Source organism: Emys orbicularis, chromosome 3 (genome assembly GCF_028017835.1).
Source record: "Emys orbicularis isolate rEmyOrb1 chromosome 3, rEmyOrb1.hap1, whole genome shotgun sequence".
Taxonomy (NCBI): Eukaryota; Metazoa; Chordata; order Testudines; family Emydidae; genus Emys; species Emys orbicularis.
This window is the reverse complement of record NC_088685.1, coordinates 158211637-158235911: the sequence shown is the minus strand read 5'-3', so window position 1 is coordinate 158235911 and position 24275 is coordinate 158211637. Positions and strand designations below refer to the sequence as shown.

Below are 24275 nucleotides of genomic sequence, written 5' to 3'. Positions count from 1 at the left end.
CAAGCACGATAAAATAGAACACACAAGTCTATGTCTAAGAAAACTGAACACAGATAAAAACCTCACCAGTTAGCTTCCTTTTACAGACTAGTCTCCTTCTAATCTGGGTCCAGCAATCACTCACACCCCCTGTAGTTACTGTCCCTTGTTCCAGTTTCTTTCAGGTATCCTTGGGGGTGGAGAGGCTATCTCCTTAGTCAGCTGAAGACAAAATGGAGGGGTCTCCCAGGGGTTTAAATAGACTTTCTCTTGTGGGTGGAGATCCCCTCCTCTCTCCTATGCAAAGTCCAGCTCCAAGATGGAGTTTTGGAATCACATGGGCAAGCCACATGTCCATGCATGACTCAGTTTTTACCAGCCAAGCCACATTCCTGTGAAAGCTCAGATGTGGATTGGTATCTTCAAGTTCATTGTTGGCTTAAGTGGTTTTTGATTGGGCACTTAATTTGCACTTTTCTCAAGAAGCTGACCAAATGCTCTTCTAGGCTAGTTAAAATCAAGGAAGTATACAGCCAATATTCCTAACTTCAAGTACAAAAATGATACATGCATACAAATAGGATTAATTGATTCAGTAGATCATAACCTTTACAGAGATATGTTACATGGCATATGTAGCATAAAACATGTTCTAGTTATGTCATATATACATTCATAAGCATATTCCATAAAGCCTTATGGGGGGGGCACCGTCACAGTGCTCCCTCAATCTCTCCTATTGAAGTTGTTCTCCTTCAGTTAAATAATTGAGTAGTTAGATATGAATTAGGCTAGGGGGAGAGAGAGTGTGAGAATGTCTCACTAGTCCGGTGATTAGGGCACTCACCTGAGAGGTGGAAAATCTCTGTTCAAATCTCTTCTCATCAACCAGATGGAGGAATTGAACCAGAGTTCTCCCACTTCCTAAGTGAGTTCCCTAACCACAGGGCTAATGGTTAAAGGGAGGGACTCCCCTCCCCCAGCTGTTTTATGTAAATCTAAGTGGCCTCTGAGCACACCAATCAGAACAAGCCCCACACATGACTTAGTCAGAGCAGCTATTTCCACCTCCCACCCCAGTTTTGTGGATTGCTAGCAGAGATAGGTGCCATCCTGTAGCCCAGACTTAGGTGCCTATCTCTGTGACAAGTGTGGGGCTTAGGACACACCCATCTCTTCCCATGCATTGTATAGGGAATTTAGCATATGTCTACCCTGAAATTAAACACCTGTGGCTGTCACTTGCTTGGGCTAAGGGGTCCTAGAACCTGGGCTCCAACCTGAGCCTAAACATCTACACTGCAATTAAATAGCCCCTTAGCCTGAGCCCAAGTCAGCTGGCATGGGCCTGCCGTGGATGTTTAAGTGCAATGTACACATACCCTTGGGCACCTAACTCAGGTGTTGTGGATTGCAATATTGTTCCTGTGATTTTTCTAGGTGCTGCAATGTCTAAGTCCCTTTGTGGATGTGGGTCTAACTGACTTAGACAAGGTCACATAAGATGTCTGGGGCAGGGCAAGGAATTGAACTCAAATCTCCTGAGTCCCAGGGTAGTGGCTTAACCATTGACACATCCTTCCTCGTAGGTTAAGTGAGTCATCCCAGGTCACACAGTAAATTACTGATTGTGAAATGTGTCAGAGTAGTAGCTGTGTTAGTCTATATCAGCAAAAACAATGAGGAGTCCTTGTGGCACCTCGTTAGCACTGACCCCCTCACTTGGTAAGGCAAGTCCTATCTTTTCATGTGCTGTATATTTATACCTGCCTACTTTTTTTCACTCCATGCATCTGATGAAGTGGGTTATAGCTCACGAAAGCTTACGCCCAAATAAATGTGTTAGTCTCTAAGGTGCCACAAGGACTCCTCATTGTTTTTGAACGTGAAATAAAACCTAGACATCCTCTTTCACTAGAGAACTGTCCTTCCCTCTCCTAGAAGAAAGTGCCGCTGTTTGCAGCATTGAGGCACAATTGAGATTATTAGTGAGTGTTTTAATAAAACTTCTATTAAAATTCTGTTTGTCTAATAGTCTGATGGGATCCATCTAATTAAGTGACTGGCATTGCTGACGTGGAGAAATATTAGTTTTCTTAATTACTTTTTTCCTGTTGGTCCTGTTAATGGATCAATTTCTTAGATTGAAAGACTGAATAAATTAATTTTTTGCCACAAAAAAAACCACCCTAAACAAAACTAAACTCCCCTCCCCTCAAAAAAAAAATAAAAAAAAAATAAAAATAAAAAATACTGCTGAATTGGCTGCAATGGTTCTTCCAAGCAAATGTTTCATCACATTTGTGAAATTACGTACAACTGTCCCTAGAGGTAGTCATCCGCTCAGGCTGTTGGAGAGGTTACTTCAATAGGAAGCTTTTACAATACTCTTCCCGCTGTGTCTCATCAGTGCTAGCAGTTTTCCAGACCTGCTGCTCTACCTGAGCAGTGATTTATTTACCTACCATCCTGGAGATACAAAATTTCACCTGTCCTACAGAGAAGCAAGATTTTTTTTTTTTTTTTTTTTTTATAGGAGCCCAATGTTGTTTAAGGGACAGTAAGAAATTTTAAGAGTCTAGATTTTTAGGCTTTCCTTTATTCTTTCTCCTTGTCAAGCTGCTCTCTCTCCCTCCCACATGGCAGGGACTGAAGAATATGGGGTCAGCAAGCATTCTTAAGCATATGTCGTGTAGTATATTAAGCTCCCCAGGGGTACGCAGGTTGGCTGCCACCTCGCTACCACCTGTCCTTAACGTGCAGCAACCTTGTCTGAGCCTGCTGTGATCAGCTCCCTGAAACCACTAGCCTCTGGCAGCACAAGCAGTCTTCCAAGCCCTTGCAGGCCTCACTCTCTCTGTACAGGTGGCAGTGGGCACACACCAAATGAAAATACTCAGAGAACTCCGTGCAGTGTCCAGCTCCTTATCCACTGAACACTCACAGTATTACCAGATCTGCTGTTTCCAAAGGTACCCAAAACAGCTTGTAAGATTCAGCTAAGGACCAGCACTTTGCTTAATACCACTGCACTTATACTAAATCTTGTTTTCACTATAAATACATCCATTATTAAAGAATAGATTCAAGTGATAGAGAGTAAGAATATTGGAAACAAATATTACATATAGAATAAAATCAAATATGCTTTCTAGAGGCTAAACTTAACTAACAAGTTACTCTCTTATCTAAAGAAGTTTATCTTACTCAACATTCTCTTCAGTGTTTTCAACCAAGCCTGGTTGAGACCCTTTTTGTACCCTCTTGTACCCTCTTGCCAGTTGTCATTAAGAGGCTCTTTGGTCACAAACAGAGATTAGACGTTCCTTTTGCTCGGGATAGGGGGACCAAAATCCAGGAAAACAATCTTGCTCTCCTTGTCCCTTTTTTCTACTTCACCTGTAGACAATATTCCAATGGCAATATGCAATTTATGCAATAACTGATACAAGTATGAAGTACTATACAGTAAGAAAACAAATTGCCTTTTTCTTCTTCTGGTATTCATTTTCCCTAGAAATCACCCTAATTATTTTTTTTGGCAATGAGTCCCCTTTTAAGGCTTGTCAAAATATGACAGTTCGCAGTCTGCTACTATGTTGAGTCAACTGGAATATGAGTTTCCTAACAATCCTCTTTAGAATCAGTTCTTTAGACATTTGTACAGAACGTGCATTAGAAATTCCCTTTCATAGAGATGCTTGTCTTGTGTGCATGAGAGATTTGGGGGACAAATATTTCCATCTCTGAGCACATGCACTATAGCTGGACCCACATAATCTGTCACTTTCTTATGGCTGGAGGAATGGAAATGAGATCTGTGTTGGCTGTTTTATTCCCCCATGAGATCTCTTGACAGACTGTGCTTATAACTGATTGATGGAGGAATCCTGGTTCCTTTTCTTTGTAGCCTGATTTTGAATGAACAAAGTAGCTGTCACAGATTTTGGTGACTGACTCTACAATGCACATAAAGGAATAGGGAAGACATAAAGTGACTGCTGTCAGTTTAGAGATCCGTGTAACAAACAAATGAGTGGCTGTGTTGTTTAATCTAAGAAGTGGGCACTCAGATGTTATTTGCCACTGTTGGATTAATTTAAAGGCTTTTGGCAGAGTTGAGTTCTCTACCTTTACTTCTCCAAAGATAGAGGCAACATGTCCTAGTGATTAGTGCACAGGCTTCAAGTCAGGACTTCTGAATTTTATTGCCAGCAATTTACAGTGTCTTTGTAGAACAGATGGATCTTCTTATTCTAAGCTCATCTGGTATTTTAGATCTAGCACTGAACATGTTCAGAGTGTGTTCAAATCATTGAGGTAGGGGATAAGTGTTTCTCCCATTTAAAAAATGGCAAGGAGGGTTGGGAGGGTGGATGATGTCACAGGATATCTGGCCCTTTATGGGGAGTAGGGCCCAGCCCCACCTGTGATTGTGGCTATGTCTACACTACAGATATTACAGCCACACAACTATGGTGCTGCAGGCTAGGAAGGAGAAGGGAGTAGAGAGGCTCACCTTGACTCTGTTTTTTGAGTATCTTTCATTTATGGGATGGCCTTCCCATGACTCTAAGGGTATGTCTACCCTGCAGTTAGACACCCACAGCTGGCCCATTCTAGCTGACTCAGGCGCGTAGCACTCAAGCTAGGAGACTAATTGCTGTGTAGACCTTTGGGCTCAGGCTGCAGCCCAAGTTCTGAGACCCTCCCAGTCACAGGGTTTGGAGCCTGGGCTCCAGGCCAAGCCAGAGTACCTACACTGCCATTAAACATCCCCATGAGCCTAAGTCAGCTGACATGGGCCAGCCACCGTTTTTTTAATTGCAGTGCAGACATACCCCAAGACAATGCTAACTTTTGCAAGACATTTGCAATACCATCCCTCCCCAGGATGTGAAGATGGGACTTTGGGATGGATGGCAAACACATTTGTGGGACAGACCTAATTTCCCTGGGACTGTCCTACAACCAATGCTGCTTTTTCCTGGAAGGTGTGGAGTTAATTTTGAGTGCATCTAGTGCTCCTACAAGCTGTCAAATTGACAGCCAGGGAGAACGAAGTCTAGCATTTTCCCAGCAAATGGGCAGTAACCATGTAAATTCTTTCACCCTAGCCCCACTACACAGCCCACTGCCACCCACCACTGTCTTAACCTGACATCTCCCTGCACTGTGACAACATGACTGAAGAATCATAGGGTGATTCTTCTGGTGTAGATAGGGTTAAAATGGGATTCAAGACTAACCTTATAGGAGGCCCCCAGACTCCTAAAACTGCCTGTCCCATGCCATCTATACCTAAAAGGAACTGGGAAAGCTTTAGGAACTTGTTTTTTCTCTGAGATTAGTAACTGAAAACTCAATTGTTCAGTTCCCTATCATGAATTAAAAGCTTTATAGGCCTTAAATACTGAGTATATAGAGGTTAGTAGGTGTTAATGGAGGTCCCAGATCTCACTCAGCAGAGCGTTTCTCCACTATACAATTTAAATTATCTCTCTTCCCCAGTGAATAAATGTCAATACAGTATTTATTTAAAAAGAAACCTACCGTGGTAAGAATGTTTGATCCCTGTCCACTCTCTAGCTTCTGCCATTGTTACAACTGGTAGAGCCACCCTGTTGGGTGTTGGACATGAATTAGTCAAATTTTTACCAGCATAGGCAAGATTTTTGATTTAGATGCCTATATCTGAAAATATGGCGTACGGGACAGCTGGTTAAATACCCAGTTGATATGTTTGTGCATAAGCATAGGGCTGAGTGTGGGTGGGATTCACACTTAGTCAGAGAAGGGATAAATCAATCCTTGATAATACCATTTCAAAACATGGTGATCCAAGGGAGGGCTATGATCCTGAAAGTCAGAAAGAGAAGAGATGGAAAAAGACCTTTCTTGGGGGGGAGTTGGAACATACAAACTTATTTATATAAATAAATTCCTTGTTCTTTCCAAAGAGCCAACTCTGGTTTCCCTTACACCAGCTGCCTCATAACGAATGTGTGTGTGTGTACTGGATAGTGAAGGAAGGGGAGCTGTCATATTGAAGGATATTTTCCAGTAGATCTCACTATTAAGATGTTCTTCTTGAGATCTGGTTTATATTTTGTTTTTACTAGGCTTTTTTTGTATAATTGAAAACTTTCACCAGCATAACTAAAATGGAGGTAGTTGCCATTCATATTGGAAAACTTACACCAACATAACTAACATGGATATAGTTATACCAGTGCAAATCCCTAATTATTTTTATTATTTATTTCTGTTCATCACACATAGTTAAGAGGAGCTCCAGAAGCTTAGCAATAACTCTGTGTTAGTTTGTAATGAAACTGGACTAACTACCAGTCTAAAGAAGACAATGATTATAGCAAACATATGTTGACTGTACCAGAAGTTTTAATAGTTGGCAGTGTGCTACAAGTTATGCACAAATTCTATTTTGAATCAACTATATTGGTTAACCTATCTCTTGGTGAAAAGCTTAATGCTCACTTCAGAAAGGCAGCCACCACATTCAGTCAATTGACCAAGCACATGTGAGATAACAGGAAATTGGCATTAAACACGAAAATATGAGTTTACCAGACATGTGTCCTGAGAACACTTCAGTATGGTCCTGAGCACACTGCTGTACAGCAGGCATGAGAGAAGGCTAAACGCCTTCCACAGCCGCTGTCTTCTTCATATTTTAAATATCAAGTAGGAAACTAAAGTTCCTGATACCATAATATTTGAGAAAGCAAAATTGCCAACCCTAATTACTGTTCTTAAACACAGATATCTTCATTGGTTTAGTTATCTGTACTGGATGGATGATGGACTCATTCTAAAGGACCTACTGCGTGGAGAATATGTGGCTGCTCTAAGGCCACTGGGTTGTTGTAGGCTCAGGTTCAAAGATGTTTGCAAGAGGGATTTGAAAACTTCCAACATCAACATTACAAGCTCCAAAGAGTCAGCTAGCAATAGGCTACACTGGAGGGTGGTGCTGGAGGGCTGTGCTATACAAGGGCTGGAAGGAGTCAAAGAGGTTGAAGAGAGGTGGTTGAGAAAGAGAAAAGTGAAAAGAACAAAGAGGAAATTACAGCAGGTGTCCTAGCAGCAGTAGAGCACCAGATTCATCTTCTGGCCCTGTGCGTTATGCTTGCACCATCTGTGACAAGGACTGCCATGCAAGAACTGGACTTTTTAGTAACTTGTGATGCTGCAGCATGACACATAGTAACAAAACTGCTTTGGCATTTTCACCATCAACTTTTGAGATGGACAGAAGTCATCTATCTGCTGTGTATTTATTTGTATTATCATAGCACCTAGGAGCCCCAGTCATGGACCAGAGCCCCATTTGCTAGGTACTGTTCAAATATAAAACATATACACAAGGTCTTAACATCACTTCTCGATTACAATTTCCTACCTTCTCAATCAGGTAGTGACTTGCTTTATCTTACTTAGCCAGATTTGGTAAGTTGGCATTTCCTTATATAGCCAGCAAGTTGTGATACACACATTGATGGCTACAACCAAAATCTTAAACAGGTGGGTGTTTACCTTTATTTGATTGTAAGCAACCAAGGTTAATTTATTTTCCATTTAAAAGTATAATGATGTAACAGATTTATTATAAACTGTCTGGGCATTCAAGAAACTGGAAGATGTAATGAGCCTTCAACATCTATGCTATATTTTAAAAGTGGCTTTGTGATTTACTGGACTTAGCATCTCCTTTAGAGCATTTATGATCCATAGTGTTCATATAGCTACTGCATAAACACGTACCTATAGATATAAATCTTTGTGAAAATCTCATTGCAAAAAAACTACTGAGTATGCACAATGGTCACCTTCTAGTCTTATTTGGGGAGTGGCTGGGGGAGGAGGTGGAAGGGGAGCTTGGAAAAAAATCTCTGTAGGTTCTACTAAATTTAATTACTTCTCCTACAGTGTGTTTATTTGAAAAAGGAAAATGATGGCTTATTTAATCAAATAAACTCCAAAAGCAAACAGTTTTTTTCCTACACTGCTAAACACACAGAGAGCATTGTGTAGGATTTAAACATAAGACAAAGATCAGAAAAGGGAGGTGAAAGACCTGTTGTGGGTGCATTAAAAGTTGACCAGTACATTTGTATTTGTGGAAGGAAGCAATTTGTGGAAGGAACGGATTCTTAGATGTTATAAGGAACCCTATGCTTGTAGATGTGGTATTGTCCTGCAGCAGCTACCAAAGCAGGTTCCTTATAACTCAAGAACAGCTTGTTAATGAGCTTACATATAGTATATATGAAAATCATTTACTCTACATTGTGGACTGAGCATTAACTTCATTTGAGAGGAAGAATGGTCCTGTGATTAGGTTGTTGGCCTGGGACTGGGGAGATTTGTTTTCAATTTCCTCAATACTTTTGGTTTTAATTTCAATACCACTGTCTTCCTGTGTGACCTTTAGCAAATCACTTAATCCCCATTCCCCTCATTTCCTATCCTGCAGAAAAGTTAGTACTTCCCTAGTGCACGAGGGTGTTGTGAGAATAAATTCATTAAAGCTTGTGAAGTGGTCAGATACTATCGTGATAATGCGTGTATAAGTCCCCTAAATAGATATGAATGCTTAATCAAATCAGACACTTTTTTAAAGGTGTATATGAGTCAAATACAGCATCTTCCTATGCAAAATGATCTATTTTAAATGTTGTTCTGAGCTGCATTCAGCCAGGCTGATCCAAGGAGGTATATGTTACACACCTCCCTGCGCCCCATGGGATTCAACACGAGGGAAGACAGGTGTCCTAGTCATCCCCAGCCTTTCCTCTGGGTTCCCATTGCAGACAGGCAGCTTTAATTGCCATAAGGGGCACACTACTGAGGAGATATTTTTATTTGTTTGTTGTTGAGTTGTATTACTGGAGTGCTTGGATACCTCAGTCATAGACCAGGGTTTCACTGTACTAGGTGCTTTACAAACACAAAACAAAGGCAGTTTCTGTCCTGAGGCGCTTACAGTCTAACTAGAAAACAGAAGGCAACAGGTGATTACAGATAGATGGGGAGCATAAGGAAACAATGAGGTAAAACTGAACAGCATAAGCAGAGGTCTCAGCAGACCAGCAGCCTAGCTGTTGTCAAGTTTCTGTAGGCATCCCAGTAGGGGAGGGTTTGAAGGAAGACAATGAGGTGGCTTTGCGGATATTTAGAGGGAGCCGCTTCCATGCTTGAGGGGTGGCATGAGAGAAAACACAAAGGTCCTTGTTTGAAAATTGTAACAAATGAGAGATGAAGGGTGGCATCACTAGCACAGTGGAGGCAGGTGGTTATGTCTTGATAGTGTGAAAGAGAAGATGGGTGAGGGAGCATGGACCGGTTAATTTAATGGCTGTCCTTTCCATGCATCCTTTCTGGCCTGGGCCACCCAAGGGGGTCAGTTTTGACCTTCTAACATTAGAAAGCCAAAGTTTTTTTCATTTCATGATGAGTTTCAGTTACGGGTCAGCTCTTTACAGTTATTGGCCAAGCTATGCATGCTTATAAAGGGAGATTTATAATGTAAATGCTGGGAAGTGGGGAATGGAAAAGGCAGATGATGATATACAAAATATGCAAGACACATGAAATACATATGTAATAGTGTCATCCATGTCCTCCTTCAGCCTATTGTCTCCTGTGCTTATACCTTGCATTTTGTCTCAAATTAGGCACTGAGCCTGGAGCATTTAGACAGGAGGGTAACTTCACACATGTGAGAAGTCCCATTAAAGTTCTATGGGACTATTTATGTGTACAGTTAATACTTATGTATGTGGCTTTCATGATTGGAGCCTTAGACTGTAAACACTAAAGAGCAGGGATCTTGCAATGTGTTTGTACAGCACTTCGCACAATGTAACCTTGATTCTGGTTGGGGCTTTTGGAGATGCCATAATACAAATTACACTGCTCTACAGCCAAAATGCTTCTTAAATAAATGTAGTCAAACTTTACTAATTCTGGGTCACTGAGAACGAAAATGATGCTTAAAATTCTTGATTGGCTCTAGTTTTCAAGATATGCTATTGGGTCAGTATATACGACCCTTGACTTGGGAATGGCGGAGGATAAGTGAGTTATAAAGGGAAGGGATCTCAATTTAAACCAGAAATGACTAAAATACACCTTCGACTGGATCTATGAATAAATCTATGACTGGGTTTGGACAGTACTTGCTTTTTAGGCAAAACAATGAATGATGCAATCTGAAGCTGGTATTGCGTCATACATGATATGAATTGCATCATGTTATTCCTAGAAGTCATGGATGATGCAATCATAACGAAGCTTACATCACTCTGCTGAACAAATTGCCCTATATCAGCTCTAGAAATCATACAGTGTCGTGCTCTCTTATTTGTCAGTGTTTGATTTTGCAAAGGGACACATTTCTGTTTAGCCAAAGTGAGCAGAGATGCCTCGTACTTGTGTGAACAGTGCAGATAACTTCTGCTATGTTTGTGGTGAAGTGACTTTTGCATCACAAAAGCGCAGTATAACCACTATGGTTAAGAAAGCCTATCACCTTTATTTTGGCTGCAAAATTGGAGATCAGGACAAGAGGTGGGCCCCACACATATGCTGCAACACTTGTGCAACAAATCTTCGCCAGTGGTTGAACAGGAAAAGGAAATCAATGCCTTTTGCAGTGCCAATGATTTGGAGAGAGCCAACAGCTCATACCAGCAATTGTTACTTCTGCATGGTGCCTCCAGTTGGGAAAGGTGTGTCAAAGAAGAAAAAGTGGACTGTGCATTATCCAAACATTCCATCAGCTATACGCCCAGTACCCCACGGAGAAGGACTGCTGGTTCCTGATGCACCAGAATCATTCTCACTTGAGTCAGACGAGGAAGAGGAAGAGGATGAAACTTCTGGTCCTGAACCATCAATGTCACAGGACCCACATTTTCTCCCATCCTCCTCCTCTGAACCACACCTCATAACACAAGGTGAACTGAATGACCTTGTCAGGGATTTGGAACTACCCAAGAGTAAGGCAGAGCTGTTGGGCTCCAGACTACAGCAGTGGAATCTCCTGGCAGGTGATGTTAGGGTTTCCATGTTCCGTGACCGTCAAAAGGATCTTGTCCCATTCTTCTTCATGGAAGGTGATCTTGTAGCCTGCAACAACATCGATGGTGTGATGGCGGCCCTCAACATCGTTCACGATCCAGATGAGTGGAGACTGTTCATTGATTCATTGAAGCCGAGTCTTAAAGCTGTTTTACTGCATTATGGCAATGTTTTGCCATCAATTCCAGTTGGTCATGCAGTCCATATGAAGGAAACCTAGGACAACATGAAACAACTTTTGAGGTGCATAAACTATGACCAACATCAGTGGCAGCTTTGTGGTGATTTGAAGGTTGTTGCTCTCTTGCTTGGTCTGCAGACTGGATACACAAAGTACTGCTGTTTTCTCTGTGAATGGGATAGTCGTGCAAGAGATTCCCACTACATCAAGAAAGATTGGCCACTCCGACAGTCATTGGAGCCTGGGAGGAAAAGTGTTCAGCATCCACCACTTGTTGAATCAAGGAAGATTTTGTTACCACCCTTACACATCAAGCTGGGTCTGATGAAGAACTTTGTCAAGGCCATTGACAAAACACAAGCAGCTTTCAAGTACTTCCGTGGAAAATTTCCAAGGTTAAGTGAAGCTAAGATAAAGGAAGGTGTCTTGTTGGTCCTCAGATTCGTAAACTTCTTCAAGATGATGCATTTGACCATGCACTGCGTGGCAAGGAAAAGACGGCATGGAAAGCCTTCCAGTTAGTGGCAATAAATTTTCTCGGAAACAACAAGGCAGACAACTACAGGTTGTTGGTGGAAAACCTCCTCAAGGCATACAAAAGCCTTGGTTGCAACATGTCACTAAAGATACATTTTTTGCACTCTCAGCTAGATTTTTTTCCACCGAACTGCGGAGCAGTGAGCGACGAGCACGGCGAGCGATTTCACCAGGACATTGCAACAATGGAGAAACGCTATCAGGGCAAATGGAGCCCATCAATGCTTGCAGACTATTGCTGGACAGTGACAAGAGATGCTCCATTTAATGAATTCAAGAGACAAGCCAAGAAGCGCCGAGTAGACACTGAATAGGACTAAACTATGTACATAATAGTTTTTTGCCTTTTGTTTCATAATAAATTTTATTTATATAACCCTTTGGCTGATTTTTAAAGTGTTACATAAACAGGACAGGTGAAATATTATCATGTAAAGCAACCATAAACACATGACAAGACCTAGGTTTACAATTTATGATTAAAACTCTACTATCTACACAATATACATAGACATAAAATGTAAAAACTTAAATATCTTAGAAACAGTAGCCAATCAGTTGTTTTAATTGTCATATTTGAATTCAGCACATCAAAATACATAATAAATAGCACATTTTATCTCTGAAGCAGACGACTTCTCAAAAATTGTAGACCAGTGTTACAAATGTATATGGTATTCCAAATAAATATGGTGCCCCCAGAAACTATGCTGGTGGGGCATATACAAATGTTGGTAGTGATAAATAGTTTTGATTGATGGAAAAGGACAAGAGTTCAGAACCAGCTCACCAAAAAGTCACATGCTTTTAAATCTCTCTCCTTTGATTCGTGTTGGCATAGGCAGAACTAATATTAAATCATAGGCAGGACTAATATTAAATCAAAGCTGTTTGGCTCTTCTCATGTCTTTGTGTGTGCTGGCACAAAACTGAAGAGACTCTTGCACTTTATAGATTTTTAGTAAATCCTGAAGAATGGAAAACAATGTCAGGAAATTAAGAAAGTTTGGTGGCAGTGTTGTAAACACTGGGTAGCATGTATGTGCAACAGCATCCCCCTGCTGGGTGGAATCAAATCTGCTCTACTATATCATAACTAAGGCTAAAACTTTGTCATGGATATTTTTAGTAAAAGTCACGGACAGGTCCCGGGTAAAAATGAAAAATTAACAGAAGCGATGACCTGTCTGTGACTTTTACTAAAAATATCCATGACAAAATGGGGATCTGTGGGTTCCCACGCTATCTGAAGTGGGCAGCTACGGAGGGGCTAGGAGCCGCCTGCAGTAGCTGGGGGCTGTGGGGTTCCCTGCTGCCCACGGCGGCCGGGAGCTCTGGGGGTTCCCCCACCACTGGCAGCTCCAGGGGCTTCCGCCACCTGTGGCCGATGGGAGCTCTGGGGTACCCCGCAGCGGCTTGGAGCTCCGGAGCCTGTCAGAGGCAGTGTGGGTACCCCGCAGCTCCCTGCCCCTGTGGGTGGTGGGGGACCCTGCAGATCCCGACCACCGCAGGCTGAAGTCACGGAGATCACTGGAAGTCACGACCTCCGTGACTAAATTGTAACCTTAATCATAACCTTTATATTGCTAAAATGTTATCCTCTAACTCTAGAGATAGAGCCAACACATTTGCAATAGAAAGACTTGAGTTCTATCCTTGCTGCTACCGTGTGTTGTGCATGTCCATCGATTTGTTACATTTATTATCTCCGTGGTGTGACAAAGGAATTGACAAAATACATGATTAGAAAGTAGAATGTAAAAACAAACAAAAAACAAACACTAGAGCTCGCTGATTCCATTTCCTCATTAAAGAGGTGAATTATCTGAAAGTATAGAGAAAAGGCAATAGTATTAACTTTAGGATTAAAAGATGTTATATCAGCAGGAGAATTGTCTGAACTGCATAAATATATGCAGTCTAGGAAGAAATGAGGTGCTTAACAGAGAATGTAATTGAAGTTTAAAAAAAATCTTAGTTTGACTAATGTCAATTTAAATTATTTGTTTTAATCTCACAATAGTGGCATGAGAGTGGATACTAAAGAAAATCTCCAGAGAACAACATTTTCCTCCAAAAGGGCCTTAAGAGTAGGCTTTTCAAAAATATCTAAGGGACAGTTTTTAAAGGTATTTAGGCACCTAAACATGCAGATAAGTGCCTTGTGGGATTTTTCAAAAGGGAGTTCGGTGCCTAGATGCTTGGAAAATCCCATTAGGTGCCTGTCTCTATCTTTAGGCACATACACATCTTTACAAATCTGGCCCCGAAGCACAAGTCTCATCCAAAATCTGTGGACTGTTAACTGCAGACCAAGGCTGGGGAAGTCAACATACTAGGGGCTTTCAAAAAATAAAGGAGGAAAAATCATTGGACATAGTAGTTGGAGATGAATTCAACATGTTACTGTATGTTGTCTTGGACAATTTTACTCCATAATGTGACAGTGAAAATACTGTCTTCCGAGAAGGGAATCTTAATTGCACCAGCATCTTTAGAAAAGTCTGTTCCTAAAAGAGAACTTGGTGCTGGTGAAAGGTGTGGGTAGCGAGCTTTGGTGGTTGAAGTCCCACTGTCCACAGGACACTCAGCAGCAAATCAAGCTTCCACTGCTGCACTAATGTGCCTCACCTTGAAGGACCACTTTTATGAGTGAAAGGTCACTTCAGTCACCAATGAGCCATTTAACCCCAGGTCTCTCTTTTGAGACTGCCATACAATATAGCAGTTGTGCTCACGGTTGGTGTGTTGCAGAACCCCTGTCCTCCAGGAGCTGGTCTGAGACCAGTAATTCATAGACCACTGAACAGTCTTCAGATTGTAATGAGTTTCTATTGACTTGGGCGGAATTTGAACTGACATCCTATAATAGAAAAGCTCTATATCCAATTTTCCTCAATCTCTGAGATATCCAGTCACCTTTCTCTAATGAGGGGTAGTCAATTATTTTTTTGTCAAAGTCCAAATTTCTTGGTCAAGGTACAGTCAAGGTACAGACTCCAGAGCAAATAATAAAAAATAACAACAATAATGATAATAAGTAAATAATTTTGGGGTGTCTTCAAAAGCATCTGGTGGTCTGGATTTGGCCCGCAGGCCTGTTGACTACCCTGCTCTAGATAATTTTTTTCCTGCTTTAAAATCTTTGCTGGCCCTCTTTCCCCCTAAGAGATGTGGTGGCCTCTGACCCTTCTTCTTGGTTTGCTGCTGCTCCGTTCACCACACAAGGCAGCTTTAGAGTTTGGTTTATTCTGAACTCCTCTCCTGTCAATCATTTGATCTGATCTGAACTTACCTGTGTCCTTTTTACCTGGAAAGGGAGTAAAATGCAGGGAAAAACATGACTACAAATAAGTCCTAACTCATGTAAGAAATATGACTGATTAGGAGGGGAGAAGTTGGATTTTATTAATCCTGTATGTACTGTCTCTTTTCCTGTAACAGTGTTTGACTGCAATTTTGAATTGCCTTGTGAGCTGGAATATTCTCCTCCACTGAAGGACAAAGAAAACCACAACAGGACCTGGCACAGAGTGAGTGCAGAGGAGCTAAACTTTTTGGATGGACCAAAGAGAGATCACTCTGAGGATTCACCAAGAGGTAGGATGAGCAAGTGTATTTAGTCTCTTTAAAATAATGGTAGATTATTGTAGATACCACACCCTATACAATGTTTGGGGCAATTCTGTTCCTTTCTCTGTGGCAAGCAACAAGTGAACTTAAGGGAATTGCTCTGTCTGTAGGAAGCAAAATAAGACTGGATTGAAATCCACTTTGGGATTGTAAAAATCTGAACCAGACTGGACTCTGGACATTGCACTTGGAGTTGAATAATAATATTTTACACATCTATAGCACCTTTCCTCTGAGGTTATTGGTGGGGGAGAAAGGATGAATTCTGCTTCGCATCACCCTGGGTATACTGAGGCGCATGGAGTTTGATGTGCTCAAAGTCATTCTGGGAGTCAGTGGAAGAGCAGAGAATAAAATCCATGTGTTCTTCATTATTGTCCATTGCTAAACACTAGGCATAGATGTCTTACTTGTAAGCCAGGGCAGACAAATTTCTTGTCAGGATTTAAGATTTTTCCATCACAGCTATTTAGAGAGAAAATAAATACTAAGCATTTGACATTATCATCAGTAAAGCAATGTATATTTAAATAAAGAGATCTAGAAGTAGAAAAAGTAAAAAGTGTGTAAGTTTTCTTTTCTCCCTCTCAGGGCCGGCTCCAGGCACCAGCTTAGCAAGCAGGTGCTTGGGGCGGCCACTTCGGAGAGGGGCGGCACGTCCAGCTGTTCGGCAGCAATTCGGCGGACGGTCCCTCACTCCTGCTCCGAGCGAAGGACCTCCCGCCGAATTGCCGCCGCAGAACGCGATCGCGGCTTTTTTTGTTTGTTTGTTTGGCTGCTTGGGGCGGCCAAAACCCTGGAGCCAGCCCTGCTCCCTCTTTTGAATCAAAGATGGCTTCTTTGACCTTCTTGGGTATTTTTTTAATTCTGCTTTTAATGAAACCTGACAACAGCAGCATATTTCATTCAGATTATAAATGACAAAAGGATCAGCAAGCTGCACTTTGCCGCCTTAATCCTAAAAGAGTAGCGGAAAATCCCACCCCCCTTCTACCTGTTGTGGGTACCTGCTTGAAAACTGCCCCTGCTAAAAGTCAGGGTGTCATTTAAGTGGCTGGAACCACAAATGGGAGAGGAAAGTAGGGACACATCCAAATAAATGTTGGGGAAAGTTTCCTCTGCAACCTCCCTCTGTATTAGTCTCAGAAAGACATCTTTATTTCTTCTATCTTTACCATGTACTATGCTTTCCCATGTGCTTCCCAAAAAGTATTCTTTATGCATCAGCTTTTAGTGCCTGTTCCTTCAACCTTACTCATGTTGAGTTATCGCATTGATTTAAGAGATTTATCATGGATGGGTAGAAAGACTGGACTGATGAAAGAGATGTCAGGATCAGGACCCCATTGTGCTAGACACTGTACAAACACACAGGATGATGAAGCTTATGTTCATTGCATTTTGTCTTAAATTGGATTGTAAGAAACAATAGGAAGGAAGGGGGGAGAAGAGAAGGAAGAACAGCAGTAATGGGAGCAATTTAAGTAGCCTAGCTAAGTGCAATGCACAAAATAAACTCCCTGCATCAGAGAGAGGTGCACCCAGTGCAGGATGCATTGGGTGCACCAAAAATGGGATGCTTTAGATGAAGGTGTTAAATATTTAAGTCTTCTCCTTTCACTTCCTATGGAAATTCTGGCTGAATGGGACTTTAAGAAGGATTAGAATGAGAAGGGTGGTTGCTTGGTGACCTGCTTTGAGAGGAGGTTCCACACCGAAAGGGCAGTGGGGAGGAAGGCATGGAGACAGAAATGGGAGGTGTGATGAGGCTGGAATAGTTGGTGGAGTAGCGAGAGAATGAAGGAACCCAATAGGATAAGAAGTCCAAGATATAGAGAGGGCCTTGAAACCATGAGAAAAGAGTTTAAACTCAGTGGGTGAAATCCTGGCCTTTTTAGGGTATGTCTACACTGCAATTAAAAACTCATGGCTGGCCGGTGCCAGCTGACTTGGGCTAATGGCCTGCTTAATTGCAGTGTAGACGTTCGGGCTTGGGCTGCAGGCTGGGCTCTAGGACCCTGTGAGATGGGAGGGTCCCAGAGCTTGGGCTGCAACCCGAGCGCCAACATCTATACCGCAGTTGAGCAGCCCCTTAGCCCAAGCCCCAGAAGCCCAAGCCAGCTGGCGCAGGCCAGCCACAGGTGTCTAATTGCAATGTAGACATACCCATAGAAGTCAATGGGCGTTTCACCCTTGGGTGAAATCCTGGCCCTCATGTCGTCAGTGTAGTTTTCAAGGGAGTAAATTCTCTATCTATGAATGTGTTCTGGATCCTGCTTCTGTGATCATTAAGCTTTGAATAATTAGTAATTGGTCTTTGAAGGATTTGTTTTCATTCTGGTGTAAATGTTTCAGTGTTGGACTGAGGTTTAAAGCCCAACCCGAGCTAGAGGGGTAATGAAGTCATTCGGCTGACATGGGGAGGGGACTAGAGTAGGAGCCTGTGCAGTCGATGGAGTCAGACTTGGATTTGTTTGGGGGTTTTAAACAAATAGACAAATTGAGGGTAGTCAATAATTCATTTTGTGGTGACTCAAGCCCTTGCAGCACCTCCTGAAAAGCCTTGCAGTTCCCAAATGACTGTAACTTCTTTTGCATATGAAGATGGATTTGAAAATTCTACACTCATAGCTTTCTATTTTACATCACTTTAATTACAGCTGCTTGGCACAGAGACATTTTGTGTGGTCTGTTTCAATCTGAAATAACTAAGCACAGTAATTCCAACCCCCACTGTTTGTTTCCTGCACAGCGTACTTCCAATTATGCGAGTCCCATTTCATCTCCATTCATGAACTGTAATGAACAGAAGTAAATAAGCAGATAGCATAACCCGATTTTGAGTCATTTTAACTCATCCTTGTCACTTGACTATCAAGTCATGTCAAGTGAATTTCCTATTAATCAAGACAAATACCCCAAGCCTGCTTCCATTATCCTCCCTTTATGTATAAAGATTAGTAGAAATTCACTGATAATATTTGACACTGAGAAGCAATATTCCCAGCTGTGACTTAGACTCAGTGTATGAATTTGGGCAAACTCGCAACCCTAGTATCCCCTCTTGAAAAATGGAGGTAATAGCATTTATATACATTTTGAAAACATGTAGAGATTCACAGAAGAAAGGTGCTAGTAATTATTAAATGATATTAATTATTACATTATTAAAACTACCTGAATGGTATACTCTTGCTACAGAAAACTAGTGGATATTTGTAAATGAGGCACCTTTCAGTGTATGTATTAGGGAATAACCGTGGTGCATTACAGTTATACAGCAAGCTTTTCACTAAAGGTTCCCCCCTCCCCAGTTAGTGGATCAATCAGCCATGTCCAAGACGACGCAATAAGTTGTGAATCTGCCACCTTAGGCCCTGATCCTGCAAAGAGTTATATATATGCTTAATTTCTCCCAAGCAACTAGCTCCATTGAAGCCAATGGGATGTTCACATTCTTAAAGCTTATGTGTAAGTCTTTGCAGGTTCAGAGCCTTATTATATTTAAATTTCAGTAGGACCCTGATTCAAAGTCCACTGAAGACAATGGGAAAGACTTGCACTGACTTTGCTGGACTTAGGATCAGGCCCATATGCATGTTAGTGACTAGGTAACCCATTGTGGGCTACCACATTTTTTGTAATTCATGAATAAGAAAATAAATGCCATAAAATATTCAGGAATACTGCATCACAGAAAGTATTCATTTATTTGGACAAGTATGATTAATTTTTAATTATTTATGATACTTCATAATATACTCTACCAGCAAATGTACAGCAATATATTTTGTAGTGAAATATTAGTAATAGATCTTGCTGCAGTGCTATCCCTGCTGTTAAATCTTTGCTAAGAAGGCAGATGAGACAACTAGATTTTTGGTTAAAATGACTGGGTTTGCAGATTAGTGAAGTTCTACTGTATCTGTTTGTTATATCCCAAGTAAAACAGAGAGATTTCTCTCTCCAAAAATCAAAATGTGGCCAAACCAGAACCTCTGGATCTGAATTCTGGATCCAGATCCAAGCTTCCTATGCCTGTGGGTGCCATTCAGACACAGCCCTGAAGTGTGTATGTGTGGGAGGGTTGATTGGGGAGAGGGGTTGAGACTGGGCCACCACATCAAGAGCTCCAGGAAACACTGTGCCTCAGGGATGTACAGTGCTTCCCAGAAAGGCACAATCCTTCTGTGTGCCATTGGTATCACCTCATAAGAAGATGCTGCATGTGCTCTCCAGATCCAGAAGGAATCCAGGCTCTGCCTTTTTCCAATACCATTTGAGGAGAGGGAGGGTGTATATACTGATGCACTTGCAGGGAGCAATATCTGTGTGCTCAGAGTTCAAAGACTACAGTTATGGCTGGCCCATGAGTCAGATGTACAAGGAGAAAGCAAAGATTCCTTGCAGTCCCGGTACTTCCCCTGTGCCTTCCCTCCTGCTCATCTACCTGTGGAAGAAGGAGCAACAGTTAGATTCAAACAGACAGAATGCAAATTGGATCCAAATTTGTATTTTTTCAAATCTCCAGGTCTTCAGATTCAGATCTATAACAGGTTTAAGCCACAAACTCAGAGATCTGTCTTGTATATGAATAGATTTGGGGGAGACAACCCCGTTTAGATGACAGAGTTTCATATCAAGGTTATACTATATTGGAAAACTGAACAATATTTGAAAAAGTTCCTCCATGGAAATGCGATTACACTTCTATCAGAGGAAGACAAATGAGGGTAATACCCTAACTTATGTCTGATAGCTTGAGGCTACCTTGAATTAGAGGTAAAATAAGAATTAAACACACACACACATTTTATTACTTGAATGATCTTCTTTATCATTGTTGTGGAAATCTGGTAGGTGACAAATCTGAGGAATTGTCACAGATTGAAATGTCATTAGAGGAGGTTTTGGAATTAATTAATAAACTTAACAGTAACAAGTCACTGGGACCAGATGGCATTCACCCAAGAGTTCTGAAAGAACTCAAATATGAAATTGCGGAACTTTTAACTATGGTTTGTAACCTGTCCTTTAAATCGGCTTCTGTACCCAATGACTGGAAAATAGCTAATGCAACACCAATATTTAAAAAGGGCTCTAGAGGTGATCCAGGCAATTACAGACCAATAACTCTAACGTCAGTACCGGGCAAATTAGTTGAAATAATAGTAAAGAATAAAATTGTTAGACACATAGAAGAACATAAATTGTTGGGCAAAAGTCAACATGGTTTCTGTAAAGGGAAATCATGTTTTATTAATCTATTAGAGATCTTTGAAGGGGTCAACAAACATGTGGACAAGGGGGATCTGGTGGACATACTGTACTTAGATTTTCAGAAAGCCTTTGACAAGGTCCCTCACCAAAGGCTCTTACGTAAATTAAGTTTTTCATGGGATAAGAGGGAAGATCCTTTCATGGATTGAGAACTGGTTAAAAGACAGGGAACAAAGGGTAGGAATAAATGGTAAATTTTCAGAATGGAGAGGGGTAAATAGTGGTGTTCCCCAAGGGTCAGTCCTAGAACCAATCCTATTCAACTTATTCATAAAAGATCTGGAGAAAGGGGTAAACAGTGAGGTGGCAACGTTTGCAGACAATACTAAACTGCTCAAGATAGTTAAGACCAAAGCAGACTGTGAAGAACTTCAAAAAGATCTCACAAAACTAAGTGATTGGGCAACAAAATGGCAAATGAAATTTAATGTGGATAAATGTAAAGTAATGCATATTGGGAAAAATAACCCCAACTATATGTACAATATGATGGGGGTTAATTTAGCTACAACTAATCAGGAAAGAGATCTTTGAGTCATCGTGGATAGTTCTCTGAAGACGTGTGTGCAGCGGCAGTCAAAAAAGCAAACAGGATGTTAGGAATCATTAAAAAAGGGATAGAGAATAAGACGGAGAATATCTTATTGCCCTTCTATAAATCCATGGTACGCCCATATCTTGAATACTGCATACAGATGTGGTCTCCTCATCTCAAAAAAGATATACTGGCATTAGAAAAGGTTCAGAAAAGGGCAACTAAAATGATTAGGGGTTTGGAACAGGTCCCATATGAGGAGAGATTAAAGAAGCTAGGACTTTTCAGCTTGGAAAAGAGGAGACTAAGGGGGGATATGATAGAGGTATATAAAATCATGAGTGGTGTGGAGAAAGGGAGTAAGGAAAAGTTATTTACTTGTTCCCATAATATAAGAATTAGGGGCCACCAAATGAAATTAATGAGCGTAAGGTTTAAAACAAATAAAAGGAAGTTCTTCTTCACACAGCGCACAGTCAACCTGTGGAACTCCTTGCCTGAGGAGGTTGTGAAGGCTAGGACTATAACAGGGTTTAAAAGAGAACTAGATAAATTCATGGAGATTAAGTCCATTAATGGCTATTAGCCAGGATGGGTAAGGAATGGTGTCCCTAGCCTCTGTTTGTCAGAGGGTGGAGATGGATGGCAGGAGAGAAATCACTTGATCATTACCTGTTAGGTTTATTCCCTCTGGGGCACCTGACATTGGCCACTGTCGGCAGACAGGATACTGGGCTGGATGGACCTTTGGTCTGACCCAGTATGGCCATTCTTATGTAAAAAATGGAGAGCAAAGGACATAGACGGTGTGGAATGAGACCCAGGCACTGAGAATATTAGCAATCAAAGATAATGAAGTACTGGAGTATAAATGCCTACTGCCGTCAATTTATTGTCCCTAGGACAGAGAAAAATGAGGAAGATGCTATAAGATGATAAAGTGATAATCTGGAACAAAATATTAGATATTAAACAAACTGGATGGTATACATCAAAGCATGTGCTAGGAAGAAATTAGCTTTTTTGCCCTTTTCAGGGTTTTTAAGTAGTACAACATTTTTCCAGTGTAAATACAATCATAAATATCAGCACATTCATCAATGGGAAAAAAATACAGGATGAATACCCAGGAACCAGGTGGACTTGTGCCAGATAGACAAATGAGGAAGAGATATTCATGGGTGAAGTAACAGCTGACTTTGGTCCATAAGACCTGCTTTGAGAAGCGTCTTGAACTGACAGAAATGGACTGAGTTGTCTTTTTAGTGCTGAAAAAAACATTTTTCATTTTTGATAACCAAAATGAAATGAAATATTTTATTTGTAAATGCAATACAATTGATTTATGTCAAAAATAGAAAAACTTTGACGAATCAAAATTTTGGATTTTGTTGAAAAGCCATTCTTCATCAGAGAAAGGTTTTGCTTTAAAAACAAAACAAAAGACCTTTTACCTCTGAGTGCATATTGCACCACCCTTCCGAACTGAAGGGAAAAACGAAGCTCATCTTGTTTGTCGGGACTTAATCCAGATGGTCAAACAGTTTAAAAATGGTTTAGGAATATTTTTGTGAATAAGTGTCACATTTAATCTGTGAGGTCAGTGTTAGTTATTTGTAAACATTAGGATGGCATCAGGTATTCATGAAAATATATGCAAATCCTCCTAATCTTTAACAAATTTGAGCCCAAATGGTGATCCAACCAGGAGTGAATTTTTCACTATTAAGTATTCTCCTGTTTAAAAGATTTAGTCATTCAATCAGGGAGCCAAAATATTATCATATGACTTAACTAGATCAACCACGCACCACAAATAGTGAATGGATGAGACAAACTGTTTGCAAACAGCCCACAGTTTGAAAATTATTCATCCATAGTATTGCAAAGAAAAGATATTCACAGGGTTGATGCACAAGCTCCTTATAAACAGAAGAGGTTAGATTTTTATAATGGATATTGCTTGTAATGAATAGCTCCACCAGCTCTACATCAGATCAGATTTTGTTTGGAGACTGAACATGACAGCATATACATATCAAATACAATCACACAGCCCCATAGGAACATATACAATATTAAAATACTAAAATGCATCTGATTTTAAAAACACAAACTCCTGATGCCAAAACCCCAAAGTGCCATGAAGAAAAGATGCCACTTTTCATAACGGTCAGATCCCAGCTCATGCTCCCTCTTCACAGACAAAATGCACTGGATATTCTTGGCATTCTGCAGCCTACCCTCCTAGTTAGTGATACACTTGTGCTTTGTTATTGCAACATTATTTCACTTTAATGAGCCTGCTCTAAAGAGGCTAAAATATTATCTCATTGTAGGGCTATGTGTTTATTTCTAATTGTGAGTCTTATATAATAGTTATATATATTTATACTGAATATGAATGGGTGTGTGGGTTTGTTGGCTTGGAAATCTTATTTGTTGGCTCATTTGTTCCATAATTCAGTTAAGGTTTACCAGGAATTCATCTGAAATGAAGCATCTTCTACTCCCAAAACTGAAAGAGAAAAATTACAGGATATATTAATTTCTGATGCACAGTAAAATTAATGATTTGCTCATTACCTGTGACTACACAATAATTTACAAAGTAGCTACAGAAATTACTTAGCAGATTTGAATTGATGGAAATAGTACTTGACCACTGCTGGACTTGGCATTGTTGTGGGCAGTCTCAGAAGCGAATGGGTATGAAAAATTAACTCCTCTCTCTCTCTCTCTCTCTCATATCTAGAGGTGGACCCTCATGGCCAAGGTTGAGAGAGACATTGGAGGAGCAACATAGAGCAAGCTTGCCTTACTGCAGCCTGTGCTTTCTTTTTTCTAAATAGAAATTATGGGCTCGATCTCACACCACTGAAGCTAATGAGATTTTAGCGATTGGCTTCAATGGTGTAGGATAGGTGCCCCTCATTCTGCAGAGCTATCAAATCAGTCCCTTTTAAACAACACTGCATTTACACACATGCACACTTTTTTCTTTACATAATACACTATTTATAA

General features: G+C 40.8%; 1 protein-coding gene across 1 annotated transcript in view; it reads left to right on the top strand.

The window, feature by feature from the left end:
* Positions 1-24275, top strand: part of ALK (ALK receptor tyrosine kinase) — a 557631-nt gene that overhangs the window by 162645 nt on the left and 370711 nt on the right. Inside the window, exon 3 of the mRNA XM_065401476.1 lies at positions 15248-15403. Coding sequence (XP_065257548.1) covers positions 15248-15403 — 156 coding nt within the window. The remainder of the gene's footprint in view (positions 1-15247; positions 15404-24275) is intronic.